Source organism: Cavia porcellus, unplaced genomic scaffold (assembly GCF_034190915.1).
Source record: "Cavia porcellus strain 051 isolate PalLab524CR breed Dunkin Hartley unplaced genomic scaffold, mCavPor4.1 scaffold_6, whole genome shotgun sequence".
NCBI lineage: Eukaryota > Metazoa > Chordata > Mammalia > Rodentia > Caviidae > Cavia > Cavia porcellus.
The window spans coordinates 3,674,282-3,701,290 of NW_026947489.1; the positions used below are offsets into that span (position 1 = coordinate 3,674,282).

A 27,009-nucleotide genomic window follows, 5' to 3' on the forward strand; every position below is an offset into this window, starting at 1 on the left:
TCATCTTTTATAATTAAGATAACAGTCATGTGAATGAAGCCACTTGCTAAAGAAAATCGCTCATCTTTTATAATTAAGATAATAGTCATGTGAGTGAAGCCACTTGCTAAAGAACAGCACGCAGGAACCGAGGCAGAGAGGAACCTGAACATCCAGTCTGGGAAGTGCATGCATTTGGGTGACAACAGGAAAGTAGGCACCTGTCCGTCTCTGAGCAGGAGCAGCCCACAAAGGCAGGGTCTCTGGAATCTTGGAGCTGTTGGGTCTCAGGAGAGGCAGCCTCTGTCTGTGAAGAGGGGGGGTGGGGTAAGGAGGGTGGGATGAGGGTGGGCCTTGGGTCTCATGGGCTGGACTTCGGGCGGCCGCACTAGTGTCCAGGAGATGAAGACCCAAGAGGACCGGAACCACCAACAGGGTCTGTTGGAATGGAGAGACGAGAAGGGAGGCTGTGTTTGCCCCATGCCAGGAAAAGCAATATGAAGTGGCATAGGTAAATATTTCCTTAAATGTGGGACAATAAACCAATGCACTTCTCATGCTCAATGGCCACACTGGTGTAGTGGAATGGACAGCCTTGAGGCTGCCCATTGGAAGCCCACAAGCAGACGGCCAGCCACTTCCCTTGAGCACCCTTCACACCTCTCTGTGGTCAGAGCAGAGCATCCCTGTGGACGCTGAACCTGTTTTCCTGCCTTCTGGTTCTTAGACTGCCCTCGAGCCACCTCAGTTGGCTGTGGGCAGTGATGTTTTAGAGACCGAGGGCCCAGACTGCAACCTAGCCTAGCTTATGTATCACAGAGTGCCCGTGCCTCAACTAGAGCTCAATACTGAGGCTTTAGTTTAGAAAGAACAACTGTGGCCCGATGCTTGGACATTTGGTTCACCTGACTCGTACACCATAGCTTGTACACCACTGCTGGTTCTCTGGCCAACCTCTGCACTCAGAACCCTCCCACATGGGCAGAGGGGATGACTGGGGGAGGCTCCAGGCCAGGAAAGTCTGGAGTCAAATCCCTCCTGCTGCGAAGGGAGCAGTCATCCATGAAGGAGAAACAAGGCATTTGGCATCCTCAGCATTCTCACCTAAACATTTACCCAGGGCCTCCCCAGGAATCGCTCTCCACTGAGGATTTTGCCCCAGAAGCATACATTCATCATTATGTTTTACAAATAGACAAGCATACACCTCCTCTGCACTGCCAGACGCCCAGGAGCAGACAGGGACACACCCAGGCTGCGGGCTGTCCCTGCTCTCGGGCTCCCCAAGGTGTGTGCTGTGCGTCTCCCCAGCAATGACCTCCTCTCTTTGCCACAGGTGCCTACCCTCGACTGTCGCTGAGCTTCCGGTTGAAGAGAAACATCGGCTACTTCATTCTGCAGACCTATATGCCCTCCATACTGATCACCATTCTCTCATGGGTGTCCTTTTGGATCAATTATGATGCATCAGCAGCTCGAGTTGCCCTCGGTATGTGGAACCTTCAAGTGGTCCTGAAATGTAAGGTGACCCTGTCATTAAACTCAAGGGAGTCTACAGGTTCAACTCCAGTGTCCTGACACCGTGACACCAGCCTTGCCCACATAGTTCTTTTTATCTTGGGACACTGATTTCATGCACAATTCCCTTGATGTGTTAATTTAATTGTAAGGCTCAAATGTGAATTTCCATGCTGCCCAGGAAAGGGAAAGTATGTTGCAGTATATTTGCATAATACAACCATTTTCGACACTAATTTTAAAGCAAGGATTAACATCTTTTGCTCAAAATTATTCCATGGCCCAGAAAGACTTGATTAATTGGGCATTCTTCTTTTTTAAGTCAGAAAAATAGCCAAATATTACAGAATATGATTGGAATTACACAATTTAATGAGCATTGAAATAGGCAATTAGATTCGGAGCAGTTCCGGAGAGCCGCAGTGATCTTTGCTGACCATTAGGTACTTGACAAGGGGATTATTAGCTGATAAACAGTGCAGCTTCTAGATTTCAGTATTGTTTTTGGTACTTCATTATGAAGGAAAGGCTTATATTCTTAGGAAAATTATCTAGATAATTATTGTGAAAATTCATGAACAAAATAATAGCTCGAATACATTTTAGGTAAATACAGAGATAATGAGCAATTACAACCCATCCATTCTCAGGTTTATTTTGACTCCTAAAACTGTGGTTAACTATAGGTATTTTAAAAACTGATGGAAAAGCATGACCAACACACTTGCTTGGGAAGTTCCCGTGTCCCAGTTATGCCCACTTGCCTTCTGCTCCGTCACCAACTCCCCAGGGCTTTAATTTTCTTTTCTAAGAGGACATGTGCTGGTGGATGTCCAGTTTAGATCTGAGTGTGTTACTTGCCTTCAGGATTAGATTTTCCCAGGAAATGACACAAAACTATCAGTTGAAGAAAAAAATCAACTGACTATCCCTAAAGATACTAGGTGAATAAAAAAAGAACTTTGTAAAGAATAGCATATAAAAAACCAAGAAATTCTGTATTGGTGTGTATTTCTTTTTATTAGAATGTGTTTGCATAATATTTGTGCTCCTTTTTTGGAGGTGGTATATATGTAAGCATTTTAATCACTTTTTCATCCCCTCCTCTCCCCGTCTCTTGATCCCTTCCCATCTGAGAAAGACCCTCTCCTTGTCTCCCAACTTCCCTTTACCTGTCTCCTGTTCCACTCTTCATTTGTAATTTGGGTTTCTCACATAAGAGAAGCCATGTGACACTTAAGCTTGCATCTGTGATTTACTTCACTGACCCTTAGGGTCTTAGAGTGTCCCTTTTCCTCCAAATGACAAATATATCTTTCTTTATGATAGAGTAGTACTCCACTGTTTGTAAATACCACATTTGCCTTATCCATTCAAGAAAGAACGTTCAGCTGGGCATGGCGATATACGTCTGTAATCCCAGCCCTTGAGAGGCTGAGGCAGGAGGATTCCTGTGAATTGGAGGCCAGCCTGGGCTACAGCATGCGTTCAAGGCCAGTCTGAACTGCATAGTGAGGCTTTGACCCTCCATCCTCCCAAAAAAAGGAAGAAAAAAAAAATACGATCATGAAGAAATCAAGTAATAATAAGTGCTGGTGAAACTGAGAGGGGAAAAATCTCTTCCACATTGTGGTGGGGATGTAAACTAAGACAACCACTATAGAAATCAATATGGAGAACCCTCAAAGAGCTAAAAGTAGCAATTCCATTCATCCTTTCATCCCAGGTATGCTCTTCCAGGTATGCTCCCAAAGAGCTAAAGACATGTTACAGTGAACCTTGCCTATCCATGTTTACAGAAGCACCTTTCATAATGGCCAAACATTTATAACATAAATCTTGGAAGGAACCTGTATACTATTTATTTCTGATGGATACGGAAGACAAAATTGTTTTTAAAAATAACTAAAATTTCCCTATAGGTTTTGCATTTTTTGCTTTTTAATATTACTAGATTATTCTTTGTTAAACTATTTTCTTCTCACCTGAAAAATTGACAGATGCCAAACATTTATGGAGTGGATCCAAATTTCATGGCACTGTTAAACTATTTTTTAAGAAAAATTAAACACAGTATTTTGGGGAGCCATCCCTAAACCTGTGCAAATGAGTCTTGAAGATGAGATTTCATGAGCTTTAATGTGAATCTACTGTAGAGAATTTGTCATTAATGCAATCGTTAGAAAAATATCAGTACCAAAGTCATGAGTACCCAGCATCACAAGGGGTGAAGGGTGTGGAAAACGTGAAACTGAATTCCTCAGCAACTGCCAGTTCCGGGCACCCTGGATCGCAGAGCATTGTCTTCCACTATGCGACACAGATAATCTCACAGAAGTGGTTCATATTCAGCCTCACTGCAGTGTATGCACCGCAGACTCGCCGTGTTCTAAGTGATGCAGCGTTTTTAGGATGAGCCAGTGTCGTGGTCACTTGGCTTTCCTGGAAGGAAGGACTCATGTGGTCAGGGTCCGTCCGGTCTCATGATGGGGGTCGGTCAGGCTCCGGTCACTGTTAAAGGCCTGGAGTAGGGGCGACGGGCAGAAGTAGCGGTCATACACATGAGTCAGGTGAACTGGGGGCTGGCCAGTCTGGAAGACAGTGCCCATCTGAGGACCGTGGGCTCTGCCAGTGTTCTCTCCCGAAGCATGAGAAAACCTGGCTCCAACTCTGGGTTAACTCAGTGTAGAATATTATCTTTAAAGGATTGTCCTCAAACCCTGAAAGTGATGAATAATATCATTTAAACTTTATTATTTGTGTTAGAAGCAAGAAAAATATAGTGTGCTGATTATATGATGCAAATAAGTGATATTTTCTCTTTCATGGTCATCTTTATAAATGTAGTGTTCAAATATATTTCATTAGCGTAATTAAATAAGCAGTGAGTGGAGGCTGACAATTAGTAAAGAACCCCAGCAGCTGGTGACTACAGAGAACGTGAAACCAGAGCTGTTGTCGTCTGCATTCGGGCCTTTTGCTTTGGAGAGGGTGAGTCGCCGTGCAGCCAGTAATCTGAAGGCTACTGGGTGATCGTTCTCCGAAACGTTGGATTTAAGGCTGGCTGCCACTTGTTAGCACTTGAGGCATTGTGTTTAGATTTTACAACCGCGGCACAGGACTAAAGACAGAGCTCGGCTTGGGCCTGAACTCACGCAGGAACTCTCCTGTCCAGCTGCTGACTGCCACAGGGCAGTACACAGCCGCCCACAGTACCCTCGAGGGAGGGGAAGGGACAGGAGGGGCGGCAAGCCGGCAGCACCGCGGCTGTAATCACAGGGCAATCCGCTGAGTGCTAAGGCTGGGGAAGGCAGAAAGAAAAGCAGTGTCCGTAGGTGAAAGTTTTCTAAGTTTAATAGCATGTCACCAGCACCTGCTGAGCTCTGATGAAGCTTCTCACAGTGGCCTCGCGTGGCTGAAGGCATCATAGTGGTGGAGTATGTGATGGGGAAAGACCACTCGGCAATGCAGAAGCCACAGAGCCCAAGGAGTCTGTGTCACTCTTAGAATTCACTCTCTTGGAAGAACTGACTGTGTCCCAGACAGCTACTGAATGCTTCGGAAGGCGCAGACCAAGTAGCCTAACTGTCTGCCACTAGGTCCTTTTCTCAAATGCTCCACCAGCCCTCAAAACTGAGCCTCTGGAGACACAGAACAGCAGACCCTAACATCATGACGTCCCCGCCCATGCCTGTGCCAGCGGGCCTGCAGCCAGGGTCCTGCCCGTGCTCCTCAGGGCCTCACTGCCCAGGTGGAGAGTGAGAGGAACTCCTGTCCCAGCCCTTCCCCTGAGCGCCAGCTGAGATCTGCATGGGCCTGTCCCAAACGGCGGCAGCTGTCCTCCAAAGCACAGCATTCAGGCTCCCAAATCCTCTGACAGGGTACAAAATAAATAGCAGTGACGGCAGCATGATAGAATTTCTGAATAACAGTGAGAAAGCCTAATTTTGTAGCATTAGCCTGGTGTCGTCACACTGACTTATAACTACAATTATCCCACTGCCATGTGCAAATTTTCAGAAGTCTCCAGGTGCACATGAATGTGATGTTAAAGAAGGATCCTAAAATACTCCGGCGTCTTAGATTTCCATACATTCCGTAAGCAATTGCGCCTCACAGTTAGATGTAAAAATAGCTTCTCGGCTCTTCAGGGCTCCTCTATGCTGCTCTGTAGTAGCGAGCGAGCCGTGCAGAGCTCACTGGAGGGAGCACACGTGCTAGACATGTGGGTTTGGCTTTCTTCCCTGCGCTCAGTGCAGAGCAGAGCAGAGTGCCACAGCCTGGGGCTGAACCCTGCCTCTGAGGACAGGGTGGGAACTCACAGCACAGTAGTTACCTTTCTGCTGAGGAGGAGCAGCCTGAGCTTTGCCCACCAGCACTGCTTCACGGAGCACCCCAGTTCAAGGCATACATCTGCTGTTCTCCGGAGCCTCAGGTTATACAACACGGGAGCTTTGTGAAGCTGTGTCTGTGGCTAGGGGAAGAGGAGCTGGAAAACGCCATCATTACCTGGTTAAAAAGTAACCTGATCATCATAGAGAAGCAGTGAGATCTTTCACAAAATACTACAGGAAGAATTCAACAAAACAACAAGAAACAGTTACAAGGAGCTGATTGGTTATGCGGAGTAGGATGAGGTTCCACAGCAACACCATTGTTCCTTGACTACACCAACCACTTCTGAGGGCACAGTGCTTTCTCAGTAGAGTGAGGAACTTGCCCTGTGAGGTGATCACTTGAAGTGCTCCTACCCAACTGCTCCTTTGAGCTCAGGACTGGACTTCATATTTAGTAATTTAAAAACTCACTGCCTTGCCCTTGTATCCAGGGCAGACCGCCTTCTCCTGAGCAGTCTCCCTGAGCTGGGCTCCTGCTTAGTAAGGACTTCCTCCTCCTGGACAGCCTCCCAGAGCTGCTGCCCAGGGCTCCTCCCTCCAGCCCAGACCACACCCAGGGTTTCTCCCTGAAGCTCCTCACCAGACGCTCAGGGCTGCCCGCTGTCTGTTCCTTTCTTTTCCCTTTCCCCGCCCTGTCTCTCCTTTGCTCTCTGAACCCCATTCCCTGTTGCCCAGGACTGGTGAGCCTGATGCTTGCACATGGAGCTGTCTGCCTTCCAAAGTGTTACTACCCTCTGTGGTGACACATGGTGTGCCCTACCGTGTTCCTGTTGCCCAGAGATATTCAGTCCTTGATCCCTGAGTGCTTTAAGCTATTGGGGAAAGTACAAAACAAAAGGAAAATGGAGAACAAGTATAGCAAAGATGCAGCCCTGTTCACCCTCTGCTTGCTTCCTAGGAATCACAACTGTGCTGACCATGACCACCATCAACACACACCTTCGGGAGACCTTACCCAAAATCCCCTACGTCAAAGCCATTGACATGTACCTCATGGGCTGCTTCGTCTTCGTGTTCCTGGCCCTTCTGGAGTATGCCTTTGTCAACTACATTTTCTTTGGAAGAGGCCCTCAAAGGCAGAAGAAGCTTGCTGAGAAGACAGCCAAGGCAAAGAATGATCGTTCCAAGAGCGAAAGCAGCCGGGTAGGCACCTCCCCATGCCCTGCAGCAGCGCATGGGCACTGCATGCACCTGTGTGCCCCCTTCAGCAGGACACGGAAGGCCTGCTGAGGTATCCCCCTGTGCGAGCCAGTTGGTTCCTATGGAAACGTGAGTGCAGGTGTGGGTGAAGCCAAACCCTTCCCACTTTCTTCTAGAAAGAACAGAACAAGTGGCCCTGGAATGAATGAAATTTGGGTGGTGGGTGCACACTTATAAAACCAGCACTCTGAAGCAGCAGGAGCACAAGTTTGAGCCCAACCTGGGCAACACAGTGAGACCTGTCTCAAAATAAGACATAAATAGGGGCTGACATGCAGCTCAGTGTGCATGAAGGTCTGGGTTCAACTTCCAGTATTGCACACACACACACACACACACACACACACACACACACACACACACGAAGTAGAAATAGAGACAGAGAGAGAGAGACTGTGGAGAGTGGTGGCCAAACGTGACCCATACATGCATCGAGGCATTCAACGTTTTCCAAAACGTGTCAGTATTCTTTTCGTTGCAGAATTAGCATTTTGCTCATCAAGCTCGGTGCCACTCTGCAGCAGAGGTGGCAGACAGCTCGCCTGCCACCCCTGCTGCCCACGATATCCTGGGGAAAATCCAGCCCACGCAAGGGCAACCCAGGCAGAAGCGGTAACGGCTCAAGGGCACTCGCACATCTGCCTGTGCTCACCATACTCTCCCATGTGTGTCCCCCAACAGCCGCGGCTGAGAGCACTCAGCCTCAGGAAGCCCCGGATGCCCACTGGTGGCCAGAGAGCAAGGGCAGTGAGCAGACCCTCCACCCACAGCCCGTCCTGCACGCAGTCACACCCTTCGCTGCATGCCACTTCAGTTTATCGTCAATGAAAGCAATGCTTTATTATAATTGTAGACAGCACCTTAAGGGAATGATAGTTTCTGTATAATTTTCCTAATTTATCCTTCCGACTCTTAATCTCTACCTATCTACCGATTGGTTCTGTTTCCTCAATTCCTTGGTGCTTTAGATTCTGCTCATTGAAACCACTCCTGACTCCAGGCGGTGGAGGTTTCGCCCTGGGCGCTGTCAAGGGTCTGCCTGTCTCAGAGCAGCAAGCTCCTTAGGTTTCCTGCCTGTAGCAGCCCAGAATAGGTCCCAGCCACTCATGAATGAGTGGGGCCTGATAAATAAATGTAAATGGCTCCCCTTCTGCTCAGCAAAACATAAATAGAGTTGGTCAGAAAAACCCAGGATCTGTGAATAAAACCAGGCTTGCCACAGGCAAAATTATCTTGAATTTCTTCTTGGAAAATATATTCAGTACCATACTGTTCTGTTTCTAAAGAGGTCCACATCCTACTATATGAATGCACAATATGCCTTGGCTGTGCTGTTGCCAAGGAAACTAGAATTCATCACATCGTTATTATTTCTGTGGCAGAGGCACGTGGAAGTTCACGTGCACACACATGCACACACACGTACACACACATGCACAAACACACGATGCTATCTTTGCAAATTCCCGCAGTCTGTGAGTTTGCTTCCTTTCTTTTAAATGAGACTGTTTAGAAGTGTCAAACTGTTGTTATAGGAATATCTGAGTATAAAGCATAATTCAAGCTAAAAGAAAAAATAAGCACTGTAACATCCATAGAGAAAATGAGCAGACTACAGAAAGAATATATTATAAATCGAATGCACGAAAAATGTTCAGTTGATGCATGAGTCCATTTTTATTGCTGATATTTCTAAAAATTTGTTTCTCTTTTGTCCCAGCAATTTTGGTAAAGCTTTCTTAGGTTTGTACTTTTAAAAAATCTACAATTGTAGACCAGTCCTCTAAGTTTAAAAATCAATATGCAAAGGGCTACTTTGGTACTAATTTTGAAATCATATTTGATGTCCTAAAAGATAAGCACTAAAAAGTTGTTCCTGCAGCTGGGGTTGGAGCTCAGTGGTAGTGCATTTGCCTAGCAAGCTTGGGGTGCTGGGTTCCATCCCCAGTGATGAAACAGTTTCTAAAACTTTCTGACTGCATCTAAGAAGTCAGAAATAATTATTAAGTATAAATGAACTTCCCCAAATTTTATATCAAATGAGGAAATAAGTTCAAGCAAAATGAAAAAGGAAAGTAATCACAAGATTCTTGCAGAACAGAAATCGCAGGACAACTTCAGGGGTTCCCTCAACTGACGCACTCATTGGTCTGCAATCGAGGGGCTATGGGGTGCTCTCCTGGATGGCCGACCAGCCTGAGTCCCCCGACATCTTGTCTGCAGCAGGGACTTGGCTTGTCATTGCCTTTCTGAGACCACTGTCTGTGTCAGGGGAAGGAAGGTCAGAGGAAGTCAGCTCCTCGGGGACATTGTGGAAGGACCTGAGTCACTAACTGAGATGCTTCTAGGAAATGGGCATATTGATTCTACCGTACACTGTGAGTTTATTTTCCTTAGTGTTCATGTAATATTTTAACTTAGTACTTGAGTCATGAATGCTCGCGAGTCTCACACATATTCACTCCATTCCCTCTCAGATCAGTGGTAGAGTGTCAGTTCTGATTGTACTTGTGCACACTGCCTATCTGTTCCGTTTCTCTACCCGGGGGTCTTTGGTTGCACCACACACATTAGAGTTATAAGCCTTGCAGTGCTGTGAGTTGATCAGTTGGTGTATAATATCACGAGGCATCAGAAAGGCCTAATTCTTGCTGAGGATTCCGAGTTCAGGGTCACTAGCCTTTTATAAAGAGCCAGATTTCATTCGGTGCATTACAGATTCTTTCTCATTCTTCTAAAACTAGAATCTTTTACTTAATCAGAGTTGGAAGGTAGATAGAAAATGAGACAGCCACTAAGTACCAACATGGTGACATAGCTAGGGAAATCCAAGGGTCCTTCTGTGATGTATTGTAGGTGAGATGCTGGTAGGTTTTGATGGTTTCTACCTGTTGAGGTTGTAGTGCAGGAAGAAAAACTACATTGAAACTCATTATCCTAATTATAGTAGAGACAAGAAGAACCTTTGGAAATAAAAAGCGTTCATGAAATAATTTGAAAACGGCAAGTCAGCTGTCATTCTGTGCAAGTGCATTTCAGCCTAATAGTTCACCCACATTTTTTTCTGCTTTAAAGCTTACATTCCAGATCATAGAAAAAATGTGACATTTCTTTTGCTAAAAATGGTTTAAAATATTTCATTTCTAAGATTTCACAGATTTTAATAACCCTTACTCCTTTGAGGAAAAAACTACTGATAATTTTGATATAAATTTTCTAGATGTTGCTTCACGTTTAGATGAAGTCCAAGTGAATGTAAAATTCGTAAGGAAAGCAGATGATCTCTTGCTACAACAGGATCTTATTTATTGATCTATTATATATTTCAGTCCCTTTGAGCATGCTAATAGATGCTACCGGAATTGTTGTTTCCATAAGAAGTGTTTGCCCCCTCGGAACTAAGAATAATGTAGAATTTTGCTGGCCCAAGTCCTTCCTTGCAGGATCTTTTTCCCGGGACAGTTATAAGCAAGTCATAAGCGTCTGAAGCACCTCAGAGCATGTTAGCCTTGTGAATTATTAATGACATTCACAGAAGATCAGGCATGATTTCCCTCAGACTCAGTGTCTTGCACTAGATTTCAAAATCAGAGGCCTTGGCTCCCGCACCCACATACAGCAGGGAAGACCAGCCACCAGATCATGAAATTTTGTCCCTAAATCTTGAAGATTCAACTCAGTATCAGTGGCCACAGTTCTTGTCTCTTCCTCACCTCCTTGCATGTTCTATCTCTTCTGAATCCATGTTCCCGCTCTCTCTACCTAGAGTTCTTTCTTCGTGCTCAGTGCCTTCCCCCCTTCAAGCCCCTGGGGGTGCTGTGTTCCCCCGCTCTTCTCCCCCACTGGTCTGCACCCTGCCTGGTTGCTCCCTAACCTAGAGAGCTGGTTTTGTTCCTGTTCTCCCAGGATACACACTGTGTGCTTGTGGAGTAGCCAATCACTTGCATACCCCTTGTCCCCCAAGCCTTCCCCTGCTAGTATACTGCACTGGGATGTGACAGATGCTTGAGTCATGTGTCACATCCAGGTCCCACTTTCTCAGTATGAGAAGAGAAAAAGCTCACCAACACCACACTTTTAAAGCCAGTGCAGCTAAGTCATTAGAACCATGACCCCGCTAAGAATATCCATTTCTTTCCTTGTTATTTTGTTCCACAAAATTGTTGGTTTGAATCCCTTAACAGGTAAAAGAAGCTTTTTATATGGTATTTTTGATAACCAGGAACGAGATGAGATGACCTTTTAAAACTGTATTAAAAAGCAGCACGTGGTCTTTTAACAAATGTATTTTCTGGGCCTTCGAGGCTGTCTTCTGCCGTACTCCTTGAGTGCTAGGGTTAGGGTAGTCTTGGAATTATCTTTGCAGCCCTGCACTAATCCTGGGCAAGAGGAGGCTATACGGCAGATGCGTGCTTGTTCTGCTGTTGTGGTCCTGGATCACTTATCAGAGTGCCTAAGTGAGCCGCCACCCGCCGAAGCGGACCTCTTGCTCCTTTAGCTCGGTTTTCAAAACATTCTACAGCCCAAGAAGAACATTTTTCCTAGTGTACGAAGCACATTCAAGATCAGTAATATCTTCCGGGCTTTTTCCTACCTTAAGAAAAATAATTTAGTTTTCTGTAATTTTCAATGAAAATGTAATAAATTGCATATTACTAAGAAGAATAACTTTTTTTAAAGTGGGTTGCTTTTTTATTTTTAATATTTATTTATTAGTGCTGGGAATCAAACTCATGACCTCGAGCTTGCCAAGCAGGTGCTATGCCACTGAGCTACATCCCCAAAGAATAACTTCTTCAATACTACTTTCTAAAAAACCCTTCCATCTTTGGCTATTCTCTGACTCTCAGGTGCATGTTAGTTTAAATGTATCAGCTTGGCACGTACGCAGATCTCTTTACAGTGCCGGACTGTGAATAAAGTCAGGTTGAACGAGCTTGTTAATAAATGACGTCATCCCTTTCCATCTCGGAAGTGGACGCTAGTATGTTTTCTCTTCTGATGTTGGGTGGGGCTTCGCTCACAGGAGCTGCTATAAACAGCAGCGGAGCACGGTTGGATTCACGGGGCCAAGCGGTTACCTCTGTCTCCCAACATCAGGCAAGGACCCTTGCCTGTCCAGGTCTCTCCTTTGGGGCAGTGCCCCCAAAGAAGCCCAGCTCACCCCTGTTGCCAGGTGCTCGCTTGACCACTCTTTGATGTACTGCCTGTTTCTAGGACACCTGGATTGCTTTCAGGCTTACCCTCCTGCAACTTCCTAGTACTGTGAGGGACTCAGTCTCCCAAACCCCTGGATATATCCCTGGTCCCAAAGACAATAAGCCACATTTGCCTTTGAAAGATGCTGACTGCTCATTATCCTGGGGAAAATAACAGAAAGAAGAGAAGCACCCCAAAAGCTTCCAAGCCTTCCCAAAACCTAATGCTCTTGGTACTTTTAAGATAAAAGAAAACCATTGGAATTTTCCCTCCAATGAATAAAGCATGAGGGAATGGTAATGATTTTCTGTCATTGCCCCTGCCCCCAGACATGTCTCATGAAGGGACTCTGGCACACACAATGTGTTACTCTGGGCCACCCATCTTGGACTTCCAGCCTGCTGTGTTCCCTTTTGAGGGGCCTGCTCTGTCCCTGAGGTCCCCATGGTGGCACCCCTTCACCCCGTGTCTTCCAGGGGGCATCCTCAGCAGCCCTTAGTGCTAGCACTGACCTGCCTGCCTGCTGCACTGTGGGCTCAAGCTGCGCCCCAGGGCGTTCCCCATGTTAAATGACTGCCCCTCCCTCAGAGCTTCAGAGCTGCAGAGCCCACTTGGTGGGAGCCAAGCACCCAGCTGCTGCGCAGACAGGGGGAGCCTCCTGCAAGACTTGGAATGGGAGGACAAGGCTGTCCCAGTGGAAGGAGGGACAGTTACCCGAAACCCTGCACTTCTTTCCCCAGATTTCTCCACAGAAACCAGAAGACACTGTACTCTTGCCAGGAACCACCTTGTCACCAACTTCTCTCAAATTCACGATCTTGCAAGACCAGGCTGCACTTCACAAATAAATCGCGTTTCCACTTAGAAACCACATTTATATCTTTTTATTAAGCATGGGTGTGTGTGGTTGAAATCCTTTAAGGTGACACAGAGAAGCCCCACCTGGCCCTGCTCACGTTCACTTCCCCTTCATCACGAGGTCCTTTCTGGTTCCAGTAGGGGACAGGAAGGCGATGTTGACCTCGAAGATGGCAGCAGCCCGGGCCTCAACAGTGTTTCTCAGATCACTGCAGGGTCAGACCTTCGTGACTGTTGTCTTGCTCACTGTCTGTAACTTTGTGCTTTTCCTCCATTCATAGACTAGGACTCAGGTCTGGAACAGACTACACAAACACGCTGTGGCTGAGCTCTCCCCCTGCTCCTGTTAGGGGGCAGTGCAAAAGGACCTTCCCTGCACTGGTGCTGAGTGACCACAGGTTCAGCAGGTTACAGCTGCATCCGCTGCGACATCCCAGAGCCTGAGGCACAGAGTGACCCCTGTGCTCTTCCACACGGGGCCTCCCTGGCCTGGAATCCAGGGACTCTTGAGTCCCAGAGTGCCTCTAGCCCTTTCGGTTGTTGGCCAAGTGCCTCATTTTGGGGACTCCTTGCTGTCGCTGGGTCTGGCTTCGTCTCCTTACGCCTTCCTGCAGCCCCATCAGGAGTTCACCGAGTCCTCTCTGGGCTCTGCCTCCCTCTGGTTTCATTTCTGACCTTTGCTTTTGCCTCCAGCAAGGGAAACTTCTCTCTTGCGCTTATGAAAGTCACTGCATTAGATCGGGATATTAATCTCTCTGTCTCGAGGTCTGTAACCTTACTCACATCCCAGTGTGCCTTTGCAGCCCGCGGTGTGACCTTGCTGGGGGCCGTTATCCTGAGGTCCGCATCCCACTTTCCTGAACACACCTAGCTGACCTCCAAGTGCATTTTCAGATCCTTTGTGCCTTAGCCTGAGTGGCTTCTGGACCTCAGTGGCCTTTCCTGAGCTCAGGCCACCATAGCGTTGGGATCACCCCTTGGAGGAACTCTCCACAGTGGCAGTGAGGCATCCCCTGAGCCCTGACCTCCTCCCGCTCAGTTTCCAGTCTGTACCAAGGCGGAGATGTACACGGGATGGAGAGACTCAGAGTAATACAGTGTAAACTGTGTCTGCATGAAGTGAGTAGGATTCACAGGGAAAGCCAGCGGTAGTGAGCCGGTGAAGAAGAGTGGGTGGACGGAAAAGAAGGAGGAGGGGACTCCAGGCAAAGAGCAGAGGGTGGATGGGAAGGTGTGGAGGGTGCTGGGGGGACCAGCAGAGCCGCAGAGGCCAGGGCAGGGCCTGGCGCCGGTCAGAGAGGCCGCCTGCACCTACGCCCCAGGCGCACCACTGCAGACCGAAAGCCCGACCACTGGCACGGTCGGGAAAGGGCCAAAGCTGTAATTAGCACAGAATGAAGCTTCAGTTTAAACTTCAGTTCCCTCATGGAGAGAGACTCTAGCCTAGTTTAAACCAAGCCCTACAGATCAAACATTTGCCTTCAATTTGCTCTTCAATAAGGATTTATTCCTCTAATAGCAAATTTCAATTTGCAAAAGTTCCCACTCATTTTCTCCCATCTCCTTGGGAGCATTTTCCAGTCAAGGAAATAACATCTCCAAGTCGCATTTAAATCTTCAGATGACATTTTTCAGTAAAACAGCACTCTGGGTCTGGCAGGTGTACGGCTTCCCACAGACAGGGGACCGAACAGACTGGCTGACATCAGTCTGTCCCGACATGCGTGTCCGTTAGGGGCTGCTGGCCGCCTCACCCTGCGCACTCTCTCCCCTAGGTCGATGCACATGGAAACATCCTCTTAACGTCGCTGGAGGTCCACAATGAGATGAATGAGGTTGCGGGCGGCGTCGGGGACACCAGGAATTCAGCAATATCCTTTGACAACTCAGGAATCCAGTACAGGAAACAGAGCATGCCCAGGGAAGGGCATGGGCGGTACATGGGAGACAGAAGCATCCCGCACAAGAAGACCCACCTACGGAGGCGGTCTTCGCAGCTCAAAATCAAGATCCCCGATCTCACCGATGTGAATGCCATAGACAGATGGTCCAGGATCGTGTTTCCATTCACTTTTTCTCTTTTCAACTTAGTTTACTGGCTGTACTATGTTAACTGAGTGACTTTACTTGATTTTTCAAAGACTTCATTTAACACTGAGTGAATATTACCCTGCCTGTCAAGTTTTTATACTTGTACACACAGACACACACGCAGACACACACATATATACATACGCAATTGTATATATATGTGAACTTTCTCAGCATATATATAAAATACACGTGTATATGAGGATGTATGTGTATATGTTTATACACACAGGTGTAAGGACCCATGTGTATGTCTCTATATACACATACATAGAAACATTTTGCAGCTATGGACAATTCAACACAGAATGCATATTAAAGAACGTCATAGTTTTTTCTTTTTTAATTGAAAGGGACAAGTATCGTCTAAATATTATGCCTTGAGAATGAGGGCGTGAAACACAGTATCATCCCAGAAGTGTGTCTTTTATTATCATACGTTAGGCGTTTTAGTTGAAAACTCAGAAAGACATTCTTAGTTAATTCTCAGAAGCTCCTACAGTGGTATTGCTAGTTTGATACAAGTCACAACTTTGGACCCTGTTTTCAGTTTACTGAGCAAAGGCTTGTTGGCTTTCCTGGCGATGGGTTTGTTTTCGTCAGGTAAACTTTTTCTGCAGTGGTTTAGCGGATGAAGTGTTTACCTGTTGTCTTAAACGTAGATAGAACCCACATGGATGTCTGCACGTCCATCTTTTGAAAACTCATCGGGAGTGAGTGGCATCTCCTTGTAAGCATCCAACACCCAGTGCGTGTAGGGTTTTTCTGTTCACTTGGAGTGGATCCAGCTTAACTGTCGTGTGGGAACACAGTGGCATGTTTTGGTACTGACACTTCAATCCCTGAAAATGTGCTATGTCTCATCCAGATTTCTAGGCCTGATAGCTAGCAGAAGGCATAGACGTCTCAGGTTCTTTGTTATTCTAAGGTAAAACCATCTAGGATGATTTCCCCCTTGAAGTTATGTTATCAGTCATTCTTACAACATTGTATGTTAATATAAAATATATTTGCCTAGTATGCATACATATGTATATTTACCAAGATTTTATTTCTTATGCTTGCTATCATGGCAGCATGCAATGTCATATTTTTCATTATGTGATGTAACTACTTTCTGTTATCTAGAAATTAAGATTGAAGCTAAAACACTTCTACTGTTCGCTTCCAGAAACTAAGAAACATCCTCATGCCTTTATTTTGTATCTGACTTATCTCATAAGCACATCCAACTACTCCTAGGCCGACTAGGAATCTGCAGGAACACGACCAGTACATACCACGCCTCACCCCACGACCCGTGACCGTTCTCTGAGGCCAAGGAGGGCAACCTGACAACAAACACAGTCACCTTGGGTTCCTTCTGATCCACAGCCTCGTCAGTATTTGGACTTTTTAAAGCTTGCAGAAACAAGACCAGGTGCACCGGTTTCATAGACGCAACCTTAACTTACTATTTAGATGAGATCTTTCTAAAGAAAAAAAGATGATATATTTTTTGTAAACAATATTTCTATCACAGGCATCCATAAACTGGTGTGACTGCAGTTGTGCAAACAGGTGTCACAGTGAAGTTAAGCATTTGGAGAACAAGATAAACAGCAAAATATGCAGGAGAGAACTGCTAAATTAATACTTTATCAGAAAATGCCACATACGCCTCACCCTCTCTGTTCTGTTCCAAGTGAACGGCCAAAGCCCAGCCCAGTACTCGAACGCCCGGCACTGCTGTCTCTGTGTAGGGACAGGCGCCCTCTCTGAGGATGTGTGTGGTGTGAACTGTCACTGTGAGCCGGCCACGACTTGCTTTTGTTTTTACGGCCGCAGGAGCTCTTCGCTTGTGGGAGTCTGTGACAGTTCAAAACCCACCATCAGATAAACCGTAGCCCACACAAAGATCACGCTAGGTCAGTTACTATTCTTACGTCCCTTGCTCTCCTTCACTCCTTTTCTCTTCAGTGTCTTCTGCCAACTGCTGCTCTCTGACTTTATTTTCTCTAGAGACATGCCAGGGACTTCTTGGCCTTTGGCGTTTCTCTGGCAATTTTTTTCATGGGTAACAATGGCGGTGGCGGGGGGGATTCTAAAAGTTAAATAGTTCGGGAATAAACCTTGTAAGTGGCCTTATCATTGTTAATATGTTAAAGAAAAAAAAAGAGACATTTGTGAAGACTTTATCCCTTTCAATGCTTCAGGTATCTTTTTCTGTATCCAGTAACTCAAGGTGTGAGCTTCTCATTAGAAGAGGGACCCCAAAATGCAAAGGACACAGGGAAAGCAGCAGATGGTCAGTCCGGTGTATAATGTGTACTGTTAGAACTGTGACATCCATTTCTTTCTGGGAGAAAAACGATTCAAAACTTTTTGATGCATAGTTGAGGTACTCAAATATGAAAGCAAAGGCCCCCGAGGGCTCAGGAGGGCAGCAGTATACTCCCCGAGATTTTCTGGATATAAATTTGCATGGTATAGTCATAATAGCTTTTGAGCTTTTTATATGCATTTGGCACCAAGACTGGGGATCCACAACTTTGTAGACACTGCGATGAAGTTAACATAATAGCTATACTATAAATAGTGTTTGTTACCACACACACACACACACACACACACACACACACACACACACACATTCTACAAAACAAACTTTTTAAGATCCTTGGGTATGTGTTTGCTTTATTCCATTTCAGAAGAAAATTACTTTTCTTCTAATAAAATTATTTTATAGGTTTCCATTTTTAAAAGTTGTGAGAAGCATTGAGAAGAGAACTCTGGCTGTGCCAACAGAAGAGACTTTGGTGTGATTCTGTCCTGTCACAATGACCTCTCTTCCCCCACAGTAGTTACCTAAGCCAGTGAGTGGGCTGTGTGTTGGGGAGCTCAGAACCCCGACCTCAGACGTTAATGGGAGGTGGCTGTCACCATGCCAAGACCTCTGGAGGAAAGACAGCAACATTTAAGTTGGGATCCAATGAGATTTCTTTCTTCACAACTGAAAGTAATAAACCATTCACTTTTCAGCAGTCCTGTCTTTCTAGAGTGCTTCACAGGGGCTCAGAATGTACACAAAAGTCTCATGATGACAGTCTGTGATCGCTTATCCTCAGATATGTCTGAGGCAACTCAAGAACCCCCCCCACACACACACACACGCCCTGCACACAGTCCTGCAGAGAAAGACTGATCAAACTCGAACCATCTTTAGTGCAAGTGTTAATCCTGCTCACCAACCCCAGGACTGTGGAGGGGCTTCACTGTCTATACCATAGAAATTCATTTCTCCCCAATCCGTAGTGAACTAGGAAGGAGGTCATGATAATATTCCCACTAGGATCTAGAGTGACATGTTCTGGAGTCTCATGAGTCATTGTGCCAGCATGGGAACCTTGATATCTTGGATCCCTCCTATCAAAGGCACTTCCCTCCTGTCCATGCACGTAATTAACATCGTCTTCATCAAGGAGACCATCTAGAGGTGACACCATACACATAGGGCCTGGCTTTAAGGGGACAGACACATGGCAGGGTAGATGTTCATGTTTAGCATCTACTAAATAATCCATTGGTGTTTGTCCCACAGTGTTTTCTAAAAAGAAATGTGTCTAACTTCACATCTCCTGGCTTGAAAGTTAAACCGCTACAAAACTCTTATTTTAACCTTCTGCCTGAAAATCAGTTCATATTTCCGGCCATTTTGTGTAAGCAAAAATTGAGAAGTTGGTGAAACTTTGTGTCACTCTCAGAATGGACTCGCTTTCCTCTCACCGTGAGCCCCCCATCAGAGTAACGTTGAAACTGGGGGCAAAGAGCTGCCCAGGTGGATTAAAATTTCCCAGGACACTAGCTGGTGTGCCTTGGATTGATTACCTCTTCTACTGCATTGAAAGGTGCCATGTTTTCCTGAAACACTAAATTCCCAACACCTGGGTAAACTGCACCCTCCCAGAGAGTGGCTCACAAGCTCTGCTAAACCACGCCTCTCCCTAGAGACAGCCCTGAAACCTGTTTTGTCATTCTTGTGTCATTTTTTTCTACTTCGCAAGTCAGTGTGTGTTCAAGGTAAGTACAGGATCACTCGAGTAGGAATAGATGGTTGCTGTCAAGATCAATTCCCATGTTGATTTCATTTCACTGTAAAGATAAATTTAAACCCGGTTTTGCTTAAGCACATTGATGTAATTTTTTGGTATTATTTGACATGAAAAACAAAACAGCAAAATTGAGTGATAGATATAATATGAAACTTGTTGATGAATGAATTCAAATTTATTAAAAAAGGACTAATTGACTTAAATGGAAAGACTGGTTTTTTTTCCCCACCCTCGGCTCTCTTGTTGAAATGTTGTGGTTGTTTTAACCCCAGTCATTTTTACTCACATAGGATGCTTTTGGCTTACGCTGCAAGTGAAAGAAGCCCAAAGCTGATGCCTAAGAGACCAACTGAACCGTGACGTTTAAAAAGGAAGTCCCAATTTATTCTGAGCTTCAGGGATCAACTAGACACACAGCTCTCTAGCTGGTATTAAAATGAGTGTTTTAAGTCAGAAACATTGTTACAGTGAAGGCCGAGGACTCAACCACATTTGGCTAAAGTCGTGTTGGTCCTTCTTTGCTATTATAAGGTGATTTCCCTGGTTTCCTTTCCAGCAAGAAACTAAGAAGCAATGCCTTGAATAAATCCATGAATGAATGATCTGTGGACACCTCAGTCAGACAGAACTCAGCGGGAATATAGTCTGTAGGCTCTCAGGTTGTTAGACCATCTGCTAACACCTTAAGAGAAATCCCGCAGTGGTTTTAAATCTCACAAAATGGAGGTATTTAGTAGCAAGGTTACTTGCAACTGCATGAACAAAACAATGCAAATTCTTCCATAATTCATTACGGGTTCGCTCCCCTCCCCCACTCTGTGGACACATCTTTGAGTTCTCTGCTCTACCATTCTGTGGATGTGTTTCATATTGATTCTTTGTGGGTGGTAGAAAGGAGCGTGGGAGACATTTCTCCCCACCTCGCTTGGCTAAATACTGTCTGTCCCAGCTAGCAATTCTAAATGGCCAATAACTGCAAACGAGAGAATTTGGAAATTCTGACCAAAGATGTAAAATTTTCTTCTCAAAAGTATCCTACTTTGGGCTGCAGGAAGAGGCCATCCTAAATGTGGGGTCCAGTTGTCCCCAGAGAGCCCCTCTGGAATGCCTGCTCCCCTGGCCCACAGCTGCTGAGGCCCTTGTTTGTAGGTGGCTCCAATTTATAATTCTCTAACTTTCTTTTCACAAGCTCCTAAGAGATAGGGATTTTCAACTCTTGTTGGAAAGAGAACATTATTCTGCAGAGAAGACTGTGTCTTGGGTCCTCTGATATTTCCCACAGGTAAGGTCTTGGATGCCACATTGGATGGACCATTAATGGCTAAGAATGAGGTGCTCTTAGCATTACTGGGACTCAAACTCTGCGACTGACCGTTGCTTCTCTTTATAAACAGATTCCACTTAGATTCCATCAGCAAACGAAGCAGGGGATGCTTGTGTGTGAAATGTAATTTACTGGGGCTGAGAGATGGCTCCGTAGTAGAGTCCAGATGCTGGGCTCTGGGTTCAATCTTCAGCCAAAATAAAAACCAATGAAATGGAATGGAACGGAACAGAATAGGACAGGACAGGACAGGACAGGACAGAATAACTTGAAACAGGAAATTAATCACCCAGGCCCTGAGAAGCAGAAGATTGATGGTCAGACACTCTCTACACAGCACGATACATTCCCACTTCACTAGGTTGGGCACGTCTCTCAACTCATTTTCTGTATGGGGCGCAGTGTACTGTTTCAGTTTTTGCATATTGTGTGTACTGATCAAATCAGGGCGATTGGCATTGTCGTATCTTTCTCATTTCTTAATGCTTGGAGCCCTCATGGTCCTCTCTTCTAGGGCGTCCTAAAATATGTAATAGGTTAGCGTCAACTATAGCCACCCTGTCGTGCTGCAGATAACCAGAACTTCCACCACCTTTGAGACCAAGTTTTTAGGTTCTACCTTTGAGAGAGAAAGAGCATCTGGTAACTGTCTTTGTGTCTGGCTAATCTCACTTAACAAGTCTTGCAGTGCTAACCATTTTACCCCAAGTGACAGCATTGCATTCTTTGATGGGTAAGCGCTATGCCATTGTGTGTCTGTACCACATTATCTTTGTCTCTTCGCTCACGGGGAGGGCACCAGGCTGGCTCCACATCTTGTCTGTAATCAGCATGGCTCCCCATCATTCGCAGAGAGTCCCCTCCAGGCTGCCCAGGCCCAGACCCGCAGCCACCGAGGTGCACATTCGCTCTGACTTCCTCTTTGTTAGCTGATGAAGGATGGGGATTTCCCACTGTATTTTTCTTTCTCCTTTTCCACCTCCGACCTTTTGTGAGCTGTAACTATCCTTTTACATCATCAAGTTTAAAAACATTTACACTCAGCTAGAAATCTGAAGCTATGCGTTATTTTATATTATGTTTATAGACATTGCCTAAACGTTGAGAAATGTAAGCAACTCACGCAACTAAGCTGCCCTTGGGAAGTACCATGAAAGGCTTAGTAGTTTGATCAACTGCATGAAGATAATTGAGTAGCAAACTCAGGAATGCTGTAGTTTTTCTGCCAAGAATACAGGCTTGTGGATGCACGTGAGAAAAGGTTGCCGTGTCAGTACTACTGTGCAGACGAGGAATATTCAGCACTCCGCTTCAATTCAGCCTAAACTAAGAGTTGACAACTAACTAGCAACTTCCATGTCACTGGAATGACTTAAATATGACTCAAAGCAAAACTAGACGGTTTGCCTGGGTTTCTTTTCTACCTTTAGAAGGTCGGTGTCTCAAGCCTAGGCTACTTGCAGGAGAAACTTTCTGATATTTGAGACAGATTAATTACTACATCCTTTCAGTTGAACATAATGTATGTTTGTGTGATGATTTTCCTAGGTTTATGTATGATTTTCCTAGGTTTAATTGCTCCCTTCACCTACAAATACTTGTTCTGTTTTCCCATGCTTTTTTTCTTAAAGGATCTTAACAGGTCATCTTTCCAACATAATCTAGGTTCTAGGTTTGTTTTATCTGTTAACTGTGTGTATTAGGAGGCTTATTTTCTCTTTTGAGAATTCTATTGCATTTTTTGAAAAGAATTTTTCTGAGTTAGAAAAGACATACAAAAACTGCATATACTTAAAGCACATGATTTAATAAAAGTTGACTCATGCAACCATTTTCACTCACCCCCAAAGCGTGTGCCAGCCACTTTATCACACCTGCAATCACTCCGTTCCTGTCTCTGGGCAAAAACTTATTAACTTTCAGCAACACGTATGTGAGAGACTGGTTTGAATTTTCTGCAGCAGAACAGAAGTAAAGCAAACACGGTCGACAGATATCCGGGTTGTTTCCATCTTGATTCTTATTTAAAAGCTACTCTGAACACCTACGTGCAAGGCTTTTTTCATGCACCTATGTTTTAATTTTTCTTGGGTAAGTACCTAAGAGTGGATTTTATGGCAGCTTATGTTTAATATTTTATGAAACTACCAGTGCTTTCCCAAGATGTCATCACCGTTGTACATTTCACCATCATCTGTAAAAATTCCAGGTCCCCCATGGCCTCTCTGACACTATCCACAACAACTAAAGTCAGCCACTTTATTTTTAATTATTTTAAGTGTTGTAACTCTTCCTGGTTTCAGTTTTCACTGTTTCATTACTCAATGATGCTGAGCTTTTTTCTTCATGTTTCCCTTCTGCCTGCCTTTGTTAACAAAAGGTCCCTTTAAATCTCTTTTCTAACTGTTTTCTACTTGTGTCTTGAAAGTAATTTCTTATGTATTTTGGTTGCACCTCAGATTCTCTTTTCTTTCCAACAGTTTCTTCTCATTTCCCAGTATCTGTTGTGCATTTACTCTTTCAGCTTCTCACACCAGGAAGACAACATGATGTTTACTCATGTGAATCTGATTTATTTCACGTATGAGTATGTTCTCAGGTTGCATCCATTTACCTTTAAAAGTCTCATGTTTATCTTTCTTTGTGGCTGAATAATGCTCTATTGAATAAAAGGATCACATCTTTTTTATCCATTCCTCAGCTGATGGGCATTTGGGTTGTTTCCAAGATTTAGCTATTACAAAATGTACTAACATAACCATGGGTGCACATATACTACTGTGGTCTGATGTTTTTAGTTCTTACAGGAAGATACCCAGAAGGTTATCTCATCTCAGTCAAACAAGTCATCTATACCTACTTTTTGAGGAATCTCCATACTGATTTCTACAGTGGTTTCACCAGCGTACACTCCCACCAACAGTGAAAAAGTGTTCCTTTTTCCCCACAGTCCCGCTAAAATTTGTTTTTGGTTGATTTCTTGATGATAGCCATCCTTTCTGGGATGAGATGGAATCTCAGTGTTGTTTTAATTTGCATCTCTCAAATGACTATGATGTTCAACAGTTTTCATATATTCATTTGAAATTTATATTTCTTCATCTGAGAAGTGTGTGTTCATCTCAGATGCCCATTTTGAATTGGGTCTTTGAATTTGGAGGAACTGATTTTTTTCAATTCTTTATATATTCTAGATACATCAAGCCCTTTATCTGAAGGCCAATTTGCTATTTCCCACTTGCTGTGCAAAAGCTCTATTAGGATGAGATCCGAGGTAGTATTCCCACTGTGGGGACCATATACTTCTGGAACATGTTATTCTTTGCTGAGTGGTGCTGTTCCATGCATTGCAAGATGTTTATCATGCTTGACCTTTGCTCATTAGATTCCAGTAGAATAAGACATGTTTTGCCCCTACACACACACACACACACACACACACACACGCATTTCCCCTACTCCAACCCCCATGTCTACAGCCTGGGTTGTAGCCACCAGACATTGCCAAATGTCCCCTGGGGGAAAATTAGTTGATAACATCTTTTCTGAGTCTTTTAGAATTTCTCTCAGCAATAGATTTTGGCTTTAAAACTAGAGATTTTGCACATATTCTGTCAGTTTTATTCCTGTTGTATTATATTTTGGGTGATATTGTAAATGGTGATTTTCAACTTTTAATTTTTATTTTGTGTTGACCTTGTTCTTGGAATGTTACTAAACTCACTAATTTATTCTAGTAGCATTTAAAAATAGATGCTATCAGGTTTTCTACAATACTGACTGTACTTTGTTGATGTTTCTTAAATTATTGTGCCAGAAAAGGGCCTCAATACAATAACAAAAATGGCAAGGACACTCCTGCATGGTTCTTGACCTCACGGGAAGGACTCACCTTTCATCAGTAAGTTGGTTAGGGTTTTTTTTTAGCTGTCCTTTGACTCGGTAAATTGTCTCTCTTCCTAGTTTGCAGAAAGGCTCCCATCAGCAGTGAATATTAGACTTTGTCAGATGCTTATTTCTGCTCTTAGTGGGTTGATGGGATGGTTGGTTTTCTTTTTTCATATATGGTGAATTATACTGATTGACTTTGGAATGTATAGACAATCTTGCATTCTTAGGCTATAACTTTTTGGTTACAATAAATTATCTTTTTTGACATAGTTTTGAATTTGACTTCCTAAAAAATTTTTAAAAGCCATCCATGTCCACAGGAGACATTAGTCTGTAATTTCTTCTCTTGTAGTGTCTCTGTCCAGTGTCAGTATCCCTTAGGATTATGTGGCCTTGTAAATTGGGTTGAAAATGATTCCCTCCTCTTCAATTTTCATAAAGCGTTTGTGTAGAACTGGTAATAATTTCCCTTGAACATTTGATTAAAGCCATCTCTCATCTCTTGAATTTTTTCTTTGGGAAGGTTTTCAACTACAAACTGAAGCCCCTCAGTTGCTGTAGGTCTGGTTAAGTGACCTGTTTCTTCTGCAGTAAAATCAGGTGGTTTATGATGTGTGCTATACCTTGGCAGAAAGATTGTCTGCCTTTTGCTTGTGTCACTTTGCCTGACACTTTGCCTGAGCCTGAGATTAAGGATGGAGGACTAATTAATCTGTCAGGAAAAAAAATTCAAGGTAGTCTAATGTTGGCTGTGGCATGGCTATTGTTGGGGGCTCTATAGCCAGATTTATGTTGAAAATCAAGAGTAAAGAGTCCAGCAGAATGATTTAAACATTTTGAGTTTAGCTAGAGGGAAGGCTCCAAAAAAGTGCAGAAGCAAAAGACTTTTGAGAAGAAAGTCCCAGAGCACCACGTTCCATCCAGAATGGTAAAAGCCTAGAGAATTTGTTCCTCAGAATTGAATTCAGAGTTCTCAGTGATTCAGACACTTGACTCCTACAGCCAAGCGAGAGGGAAGCCTGGCTGCTGCTCCTCCTGACAGAAGACCTTGGCATCATCCACGTGGAACTGGTTTTAGGTGTATGCAGAATGCAAGGGTTGCTGGGTTTGAAGGCTTCCACCTGTTTTCAGAAGGCCTGGGAGGTCAGGCATTTTGCCCCTGAGAAGGCTGTGTGTGAAGCCAAAGGTATAGTAGAGACCCTAGAAGTTTGGAGAAGCCAGGAATGTGGATTGTTTAAGAAAAACTGTAGGGAGGCAGTAGAGCTGGCCAAAAAGAGAAGCTTTGAAAGCTAGCACCATCTGAAGTGACATAGGGGTGAAGCCATCCAAGTCATTTGGCGCTTCCAACTTGCCACAGATTGCCTCTGATCCTGCACATGGAGCTACAAGACTTAATGTTGGCCTGGATGGCTTCAGGACTGGCTTTGGTCCCATTTTTTTGTGTGTATCTCAATTTGTAACTTTTGGAATGAAAACGTTTATCTTATGACATTGAGTGTTAGAAGTGTTTAACTTTCTTTTCATTTGTACAAGGGCTTGCAGAGTTTGCCTTAAATCTGAGAGATTGTGGACTTGAACTTTTCAGCAATGCTGAAACTGTTACAGCTTTGGCAATTCTTAGAGATGGACAAAATGTCTTTGCATAAAGGAATGTGCATGAGTCAGGGCGACAGGGGCAGAATGTTGTGGTTTAGGTCTAGATGTACGCTCAAAACCTCATGTGGTCATAGGGCTTTTTCAATTATGACTGAATCACACTCAGGGTGTGTGATTAGTAAACCAGTATGCTGATTGGTTTGGTGTAATTCTGGCTAGCATTAAGGATGTGAGTGCCCCACTGGCCTGAGGGGAGGTGGCCTGCACAAAATATAAGGGACACAAGAGTCTTTTCTCTTCCTCTTGTTGCTTTTGCTATCTTCTGCCCCCAGAAACTATTGCCCCTCTACCATGTGCCTTGGACCTAGCCCACTATGGACTGAAACCTCTACAAATTGTGAGCTCAATAAGCCTTTCTTTCTTTAACTTTGAGTGCGAGGTATTTTACCTCCATGACAATAAAAGTAACTAAAACACCGTCTCTATTTTCAGACGGCATAATCATATACAGAGAATCTTAAAGTACCCTCTAAAACCCTACTGGACTAATAGTGAGTATATCACGCTTGCAGCCACGTAAAAACACAAAAGCATTTCTGCACACATACGTGAGCTATCCAAAAGTGAGAGTAGGAAAAAAAATCAAATCCTTTCACAGTAATATCAAAAAGAATAAAATTCTCAGGCATAAATTTAACAAAAAAGTGAAAAATCATACTCTGAAACTATGGAACATTGTTGAACGAAATTAATCAAACAGGAAGGCCATCCTGAGCTCTGGAACTGAAGACTCCACTTGGTTAAGAAAGCAAACCGGTCCACATTACCTGTCAGAGTCCCAGATGACTGCAGAAATGGGCAGGGT

At 44.5% G+C, this 27,009-nt stretch overlaps 1 protein-coding gene across 4 annotated transcripts in view; it reads left to right on the forward strand.

Moving 5' to 3' along the window:
• Positions 1-19,536, forward strand: part of Gabrb3 (gamma-aminobutyric acid type A receptor subunit beta3) — a 236,249-nt gene extending 216,713 nt beyond the window's left edge. For all 4 annotated transcript variants that reach the window (XM_063249825.1, XM_063249828.1, XM_063249826.1 and 1 more), the window contains 3 exons: positions 1,316-1,468; positions 6,793-7,037; positions 14,927-19,536. In XM_063249825.1, coding sequence (XP_063105895.1) covers positions 1,316-1,468; positions 6,793-7,037; positions 14,927-15,268 — 740 coding nt within the window. In that variant the 3' untranslated portion in view covers positions 15,269-19,536. The remainder of the gene's footprint in view (positions 1-1,315; positions 1,469-6,792; positions 7,038-14,926) is intronic.
• The last annotated feature ends 7,473 nt before the right edge of the window (positions 19,537-27,009 follow it).